Source organism: Giraffa tippelskirchi, chromosome 4 (assembly GCF_054371585.1).
Source record: "Giraffa tippelskirchi isolate mGirTip1 chromosome 4, T2T-mGirTip1v1.2.pri, whole genome shotgun sequence".
In the NCBI taxonomy this organism is placed as follows: Eukaryota; Metazoa; Chordata; class Mammalia; order Artiodactyla; family Giraffidae; genus Giraffa; species Giraffa tippelskirchi.
Genome location: NC_137278.1, coordinates 156492347 through 156499919, shown reverse-complemented (window position 1 = coordinate 156499919; position 7573 = coordinate 156492347). Strand labels below are relative to the sequence as shown.

Genomic DNA, 7573 nt, shown 5'->3' with positions numbered 1-7573 from the left:
TATTTTTAGAAATTAGGCCCTTTGCCTCTCAGAGCCTGCCTTTCCCCTCAGGTGCCACCATGGAGTCCCTGCAGGTTCAGCAGGCACCCCATCTTTGTCTGACTTGAATGACCATAGGCTTGTGGACAAGGGTTCCTTTCTTCGGAGTATGGGTGATGGGTATTAAACTCAATCCTTCCCTCCATCCCCACTCCTAAAACAACACTGGGGATAGGAGACTGTGGGTGGGAGTCACACCCTTCTATTACTATTCTTTCTCCATATCATGCAGTGCACAGTTCCAGTTCTGGGCTGGGAGGGAGGGGGTTAGGGACTTGAGGTACCGAGTATTATAAGCTGTGGGGTGAACTACCCTGCTCCTCATCCATAGGAAGAGGGAACTGGAAGGGCTGCTTATTTTTTTCCCCTTTCACTACTCCCAGACCCCACTTTAACAAGGCCCCCATCCTTGCCTCCGTCTTCACTAGTCTAAAGCTACTAGAAAAAGGACGATTCCAAGTCAGGGGGTTGGAATTTTCTTGGTCCCCTTCTTTTCCTCACCCCTGTTTCAGTTTGTCCCTGGCAACCCTCCTATCTGCACCCTGAAAGTTAACTCCCCCGTTCTGGGCCATCTCTGCCTTCCTCCCCCTGCCCCCAAAGGGCCATTGTTCTGGTCAGCATTTGGGGCGGGGTGGACAGAAGGGAGAAGACCTTGGGGCAGGAGTCCTGAACCACAGGAGGCCAGGGGAGTGAGGGCAGCCGGCATATCTCTCCTCTATCTCACCCTTCCCCCAGCCAACTGGCTCCCTGCCCCTGCCCCTGCCCCCGCCCCTTGACATCCCAGACTCCCTGGCTATTTAAACAGAGATGGGTGCCCCCATCGGCACACTGTCCTTTGGCCACCCGACATCATGCCTCCCAAGAAGGATGTTCCCGTGAAGAAACCAGTGGGGCCCCCTGCTGCCTCCAAGCCTGCTGCTAAGCCTGCAGTAGGGCCCCCTCCATCCAGGGTTGAGCTACCACCACCTGTCTCTATAATCATTGAGAAACCTGCGAAACCCCAGGAGCCCCCCATCGATCTCTCCAAAGTGGTGGTAAGTCCCTGAAAAGTGAGAAAAGAATGGAGGGGTCAGTACAACAGTGGGATACAGCCTAGGGGACTACGGGTATCTAGAAGGTAGGGAATCAGTAAGCACTGGATGATGGTGGGGGTTTTTTTTAGTACCCCCCCTTGGAAGCATCTAAGCTTAATGACTCTATTGTCTTTGTTGCCCTCTGCCTCTAACCGATATGTACATCACTTTCTCACTGACTGTCCTGCTGGAGGCAGAGCCTGTAAGATGGGGAACATCTGGGTTCTGAGGACAGTTTCAAGGTGAAAGGGGGGAGCTGCTGCCTGTGCCTGTCTGACTATTCAATATGAAAAGCCACAGCTCTGAACCCCAGGAGGGAAGGCTGAAGAGGACAGACTTGTTAGACAATCACAGCTGGGGGCCAGGGGTAAATTTAGCCTTTGTTCAGCCCCCAGTTATGTGAGGGATGCAGGGCTCAGGGCAGTAGAAGGAGGGGAACAGGTGGCATGGGATTAACCCTGTTCCCAGGAAACCCTCCCCCCAATAATTCCTCCTCTTGGGATTCTCCCAAGTTCTGGAGCTGGGAATTGGACTGAGGTGGCTGGGTTCCCAGCCTGGTCCCTATGGGCCCCTCCCCAGAAGTGGCTGCCAGTTGGTCGGGAGGAGTGCTGGAGAGGGATTGAGTGAGTCCTGTCATCTCTCCTCACCTGCTCTTCTCTTCCACAGATCGAGTTTAACAAGGACCAGCTGGAGGGTGAGGAGACGCCCCTGAGCCCACGGTCCATCCCAAGTCCCTAGTCAGATCCTCTTTCTATTCCCCTACCTCTATTCCTGACCTTGAAACCTCCCACACTAGTGCTCCTTGTGTTCTCTGTTCTGCCCAGCTCAAGCACATTGTTCCTGAATTTCCTTTCTCCTGGTGGTGATGGGAACCCCTTGTCAACACTGACCTCTCCTTACATTTCAGAGTTCAAGGAGGCCTTTGAGCTGTATGACCGAGTTGGGGATGGCAAGATCCAGTTCAGCCAGTGTGGGGACGTGATGAGGGCTCTGGGCCAGAACCCCACCAACGCCGAGGTGCTCAGGGTCATGGGATACCCCAAGAGTGATGGTGAGGGCACCTCTGGGACAATGCGGGTTTTCAGTTTGGTGGTGGAATGTTGGTAAGGTGATAAAGGATGCTGAGGTGGGTCCCAAAACTTTAAAAACTGTCAAACTTAAGGGCAGAAAAATATCTGAATGTTGAATGGATGAAACCCTTCATGGTGGGGATGGGAGTTGGGTCCTAGGTGACACCGTAGTAAACTCTCCTTCACCTCTCTATCTCCAGAGCTGAAGTCCCGGCGTGTGGACTTTGAGACTTTCCTGCCCATGCTCCAGGCAGTCGCCAAGCTGCCAGACCGAGGCTCATACCAGGACTACCTGGAGGGGCTTCGGGTGTTTGACAAAGAGCAGAATGGCAAAGTCATGGGAGCTGAGCTCAGACACGTCCTCACCACCCTGGGTGAGGCAGGGACCAGAACTCCTGGGGTTGTTGAGAGGAGGGGATGAACTAAGAAGGTTAGCCAAGTAGGCAGAGCCAGTGAGGGATTACTGTCCTGTGGGTCACGGGCAGGAGATTGAGAAGGTCAGAGCCTTAGGGACAGAATCTGAAGGTCTTCCTCCTTCAGTCTAAAGTGAGTGGGCTGCAGCTGCCTCCCAAAGGGCAGAAGAAAGGGAACGAGGTGGGAAATCTGAGTTTCAGTCTTGGGAAGAGATGGCTGTACTCTATGATACGGTCTGTTTCTTAATCCTTTGGAATTCAGTTTCCTTGTCTGTCAAAGCTTTCACCACCTATAATTGAGGTGAAATGGAAAGCAAGATTCAGAGACACATTCAAGGCATGCCCACTACAAAGAGGGAATTCTCTTGGGGGACTGTTGCTATGGGCAAGTCTCCAGGTTGGGAGAGGAGGAGGTACCACCAGAACAAAGAGGCGTGGGTTGATGAGGGAGGGAAGGCAGGGGCTAAAACACTGCGTCTGGGCCCAGGAGAGAGGATGACTGAAGAGGAGGTGGAGTCTGTTTTGGCAGGACATGAGGACAGCAGTGGCTGCATCAACTATGAAGGTGAGGGGCCAGAGGAGCAGAAACGACTGGGGAGGAGGGAGGCAGGAGGCCCGAGGTATGTGGGTGGAGGCATCCTGGAACCTGAATTATCTAAAGTCAGATGGGTTATCATCAGGCCAGCTGCTGAAGCCCCTCTTGCGTCTTCTCTCTGCAGCCTTCCTGAAGCACATCCTAAGCGTCTGAGCAATGCAGGTAGGGCGCTCTCACTGCGCCTTGAGAGGCAAGCCTCCTTCCTGTCCCTCTGACAGCGTACAAAAGCAGGGAAGTGCGTTTCCGTGTTCTGCTGCGCGAGAGCGGCAGGACTTGGCAACAGTTCATCTTTTTCCACAGGTGCAGTGGGGTCAGACGCTGGGCCCCCAGCAGGCAAAAGCACGTTCCTGCCACTAGGAGGCTATTGTTTCAAAATAAAGAGACGTTTCCTCCCTTAGCTTCCGACTCTTGCTTTCTTTAGAGGTGGGGGAGGGAAAGGGAGGTCTCTCCTCTTCCCACCCGCTCCCACCAATGCGACCTCCTCTGACTTTCTCGCTGCTCGGAGGAGCAGATTCCTTGCGTCCCATTCCACCTTGTTCTGCAGCTTCTGTGCCCCAGGTAGGGCTATTCTGGAGACTTGAACACCAGATGGCCCCGCCCACCTCATTACCAATATAGTAGCGTCATCTGCATAAACCCGGGCCAGGATCCCTATTGGTTGGGACAGCTGGGGTGACGTCATTGGGACGTACTAAGACTAGGGTTGGGCCAGGAACCGGAGCCATTACTGCAGGAAAAGGTCCCGCAGAGCTGAGCGTCAAGATGGTGGGGCCCGCGGCCGAGAGGATGAGCGGGATTTGGGGCGAGAGGCGGGAAGCCGGGGAGAGGGGGCGGGGAGAAGGCAGAGAGTAGCGGGTAAACGAACCTGAGGCCCTCGAAGGTTGGAGGTGGGGTTAGAGTGTCTGGGATCCTACTCTGCTGGGAAGCGAGTCCCCAGCATGGAACAGGAGTTTGCGGTTCAGAGTTCTTGGGACTGGGACGAAAGCTGGGGGGATTGGAGTTAAGATGCTGACCACTGTCGTCTTCTCTGAGCAGTGTGACTTCACCGAGGACCAGACCGCAGGTAAGTAACCTCTGACCCCTGTTGAGGTCATGTTAGGGAGAGGGACACTCCCCCTAGCTCCTTCACCCTCACCTATCATCTCTTTAGGACCCCCAGGGGAGTACCTCGTGGGTTCCCTTCTTCTTCCTTCTGGATCTTCCATTTTCTTTTCTCACTCTTTCTTCCTCCCTTCCCTTCTACTCTAGATCTGAGCCCCAAGCACTGGGTGAGTTTTAGGTGGTGTGGGTGTGTGAAACAACTTGATCACTAATGCCTGCTGTGTGGGGGGCTTGGGGACGGTGTATTAAGCTGTTTGTGCTCCTCTATTCCTTAATCAGCCACTTCTGCCTCTTTTCCTCCTGTGATAACTACCCCTTCCCCTCAGCTTGGAATTGTGAAGGCTGTAAACAGCAGTGACCTGTTTTTTTTGTCAAAAGTGCAACAGGGGAGTTTGCTGAGGATACTTCTTTGTAGCAGTACCCTCTGAAAGGACCCTGTACTGGAGGGGTGAGAAGTGGCAGGCTGGATTGACCCCAGTCCCAGGCCGCTGCTCCCATTTCCTTATAAGGACAGGGCCCAGACAGGGCGGTGGCAAATTCCTGCCCTGAGTCGTGTAATGAGGAGGCTGGGCAGGCTTGCTGCAGGCGGAGAGGGTATGTAAATGGCCGTTACCACTCTGCTAAGGGTTAAGGAAGGCCAGGTCTTTATGTGGGACATCTGAGTTGGGAGGAAGGGACACTGGATCCCTCTTAGAGGGCTTGGGTGTACAGTGTTATAAATATCTGATTTCCCCAGCATGATCAAAGTTGAATAGGCAGTGGGGACTGTGGAGGAGGGTTTGGGTTACTACCCTTGTGTCCTGTACTGATGTTTATCTGAATCCTCAGAGTTCAAGGAGGCCTTCCAGCTGTTTGACCGAACTGGGGATGGCAAGATCCTGTACAGTCAGTGTGGGGACGTGATGAGGGCCCTGGGCCAGAATCCCACCAACGCCGAGGTGCTCAAAGTCCTGGGGAACCCCAAGAGTGATGGTGAGGGTCCTTAAGAACAACTCCGCAGCGTGGTGGTGGGCCTGCAGTCTTCAGCTAATAGCTTCCTTTTATCTTCCTAGGCCCCAAAGACGAGCGGGTCTTGTCTAGCAAATCCCACAGATTTCTCCTGCCTGGAGTGGGAGCCCCTTAACCCCCAGTCCTGAGAACACATATGACTTAGCTTCCACCTCCTTTTCGGCAGAGATGAACGTGAAGGTACTGGACTTTGAGCACTTCCTGCCTATGCTGCAGACTGTGGCCAAGAACAAGGACCAGGGCACCTACGAGGACTACGTCGAAGGCCTTCGGGTGTTTGACAAGGAAGGGAACGGCACCGTCATGGGTGCTGAGATCCGGCACGTTCTCGTCACACTGGGTGAGGCTCTGCCCTTCCTTCTTGAGGTGCCACCTGATAGACCTCACGGTGTGACCCAACTCCAGAATGCTCGCTTTCTTCTCTGCAGGTGAGAAGATGACAGAGGAAGAAGTAGAGATGCTGGTGGCAGGGCATGAGGACAGCAATGGTTGTATCAACTATGAAGGTGAGGGACAAACCAGGGTCTCACAGAGGAAGCAGCCATACGGGGCAGGTCATGCACCTGGATTCAGGCTCCTAAAAGTGCCAGGAGGCAAGGGGCAGGGCCCAGCCCAGCCCAGGAATGGGAGGCCAGGGGGGTGAGACAGGAAAGGAGGGGCTCATGTGGCCTGAAGGGTGGGGAAGGGATGGGAAGTAAAAATAAACGGATGTCCAGTCCCTTCCCGCCTGACCCCTTCACCCCACGTCTGTGTCGTCTTCACCATGAATGTCTCTTCCTTCCTGCAGCGTTTGTGAGGCATATCCTGTCGGGGTGACGGGCCCATGGGGCGGGTACGGCTCCTCCCAGCCCCCCTTCTCTAGTTGACCTCCCCAGTGTTTTTCTCCCCAGCCTTTGCTCTCTAGCCCCTGCCCTTCCCCTACTACCATCTGACTTCCTCCCGGCATGTCTCTGCATGGAGCTGACTGGGGAGGGGAGGGGTTCCTCAAAGAGGAAGACAGCCTGGGGGTGTGGTACCTCCTCTTCTCCTAGAACGGGCTCTGAGGTTTGGTTGGCTTCTAGGGTGCTGGTGTCTGGGAACTCACACCAGCCTACCTACCCCTGTCTGGCTTCATGGTGATCCTTTAGCCCTGGATCACGTGGTTGGCAGGGGGGTGGGTTGCCTGCCCCATTGTGCTGCTGTAGGTCTTTTCCCCTTCTTTCTGCTGGGCAGCTTGGAGGTACCCTAACCCAAAACTCTGTCTCCTCCTCCCACCAGTGGCTGACAGTAGCTGTAGGTGTAGTTGGGAACTCTTCCGCCTCTGCTGTGTTCTTGCTGCTCAGGGTGGGGCAGGGGGAACTAACAGCTGGTGGGAGGGGAGCTGGGGGTCAAGAGTACTGATCAGACTCGAGGTGGCCCCTCTGCAAACTGACCCCAAGGTTGGTTGTTGTGGGCACATTCCTTCTTACGCTGCCTTTGTGGTCTCGTGGTCTCCTGGCCCCTGGCGGACCCCTCCCCTTCGCCCTGCCCCCTGGTTCACCCCCTCTCTTTTCCACAGAGCTCGTCCGCATGGTGCTGAATGGATGAGGATATTCCAGTGTGCGCAGACACTGCACCTTCCTTGTGGGAGACTGTGTATGTAGCCCGGAGGCCTCCTAGGTTCTCTTGTCACAGTATTTTCCCCAGATTCTCTCTTGGATGATGTCTGCCATCAGCATTCACCAAATAAACTTGTTCTCTGCTCTATGTGAGGTTCTGCTGTTCTTCCTGAGCAGGGTGAAAGGGAAGACAGTCCTGGGTCAGTGGACCAGAGATTGGGGAAAGCCAGCCAAGGGCCTGTAGGAGCCACTTTTGCCTTACTTAAGAAATGCTGGCTTCACTCATCAGTGCTACAAAGGCTACCTCAGGGGGATTAGGAAAGCCATAAATGCCCATAGGACTAAAGCTGGCCACCCTTGTTCCATCCCATGTGGGGCTGAGTCCTCTCCTAGCCCTCCCCAGCATGGAAGGCCTTTTGTCAGGAAGCCCAGGAAGTGTTTATTGGAGCGAAAGTCAGGCCATATTAGTACTGCCTGGGCCTGTCACTTCAGCAAGGCCTAGGGCCAACAATAACAAGCAGCTGAGATGCCTGCCTTCTCCTGCCTAATAAGGGAAGACATGAAGCCACCACTTCTGAAAGGATAAACAGACAAAATTTCCAGGTTGTGAGATGTCCTTCCAAGTCTTAAATGGCTATTTTTAGAGCAGGTGAGAGCCTCTCCCCAGCTCCTGCACAGTTGTTCAGCCCTGACAGCT

The 7573-nt window shown here is 54.4% G+C and overlaps 2 protein-coding genes across 8 annotated transcripts; both read left to right on the top strand.

Moving 5' to 3' along the window:
• Window positions 1-707: 707 nt before the first annotated feature.
• On the top strand, window positions 708-3587 carry MYL6B (myosin light chain 6B). Of its 2 annotated transcripts, XM_081595116.1 has the most exons (8): window positions 708-1073; window positions 1306-1479; window positions 1779-1806; window positions 2020-2163; window positions 2383-2556; window positions 3083-3160; window positions 3315-3352; window positions 3491-3587. In XM_081595116.1, exons 2-7 carry the CDS (start codon window positions 1399-1401, stop codon window positions 3341-3343), a joined length of 534 nt encoding a protein of 177 aa, XP_081451242.1. In that variant the 5' UTR covers window positions 708-1073; window positions 1306-1398; the 3' UTR covers window positions 3344-3352; window positions 3491-3587. The 2 variants fall into 2 exon arrangements, with proteins under 2 accessions (XP_081451242.1, XP_081451241.1); XM_081595115.1 differs by lacking the exon at window positions 1306-1479.
• Window positions 3588-3908: 321 nt separating this feature from the next.
• On the top strand, window positions 3909-7024 carry MYL6 (myosin light chain 6). 6 transcript variants are annotated; one of them, XM_081595117.1, is made up of 9 exons: window positions 3909-3955; window positions 4226-4253; window positions 4439-4458; window positions 4801-4885; window positions 5120-5263; window positions 5466-5639; window positions 5728-5805; window positions 6087-6131; window positions 6837-7024. In XM_081595117.1, the coding sequence occupies exons 1-8, from the start codon at window positions 3953-3955 to the stop codon at window positions 6113-6115; spliced, it is 561 nt and encodes a 186-aa protein (XP_081451243.1). In that variant the 5' UTR covers window positions 3909-3952; the 3' UTR covers window positions 6116-6131; window positions 6837-7024. The 6 variants fall into 6 exon arrangements, with proteins under 6 accessions (XP_081451243.1, XP_081451245.1, XP_081451244.1 ...); XM_081595119.1 differs by having other exon boundaries at window positions 4670-4885; XM_081595118.1 differs by lacking the exon at window positions 6087-6131.
• Window positions 7025-7573: the final 549 nt, after the last annotated feature.

Coding starts and splice junctions, on each gene's coding strand:
- MYL6 (XM_081595118.1), top strand. Junction 4,886..5,119: donor GCTTGCTGCAGGCGGAGAGG/GTATGTAAATGG, acceptor CTGAATCCTCAG/AGTTCAAGGAGGCCTTCCAG. Junction 5,264..5,465: donor GGGGAACCCCAAGAGTGATG/GTGAGGGTCCTT, acceptor CCTTTTCGGCAG/AGATGAACGTGAAGGTACTG.
- MYL6B (XM_081595115.1), top strand. CDS start 891: ATGCCTCCCAAGAAGGATGTTCCCGTGAAGAAACCAGTGGGGCCCCCT. Junction 2,557..3,082: donor ACACGTCCTCACCACCCTGG/GTGAGGCAGGGA, acceptor GTCTGGGCCCAG/GAGAGAGGATGACTGAAGAG. Junction 3,161..3,314: donor TGGCTGCATCAACTATGAAG/GTGAGGGGCCAG, acceptor TTCTCTCTGCAG/CCTTCCTGAAGCACATCCTA.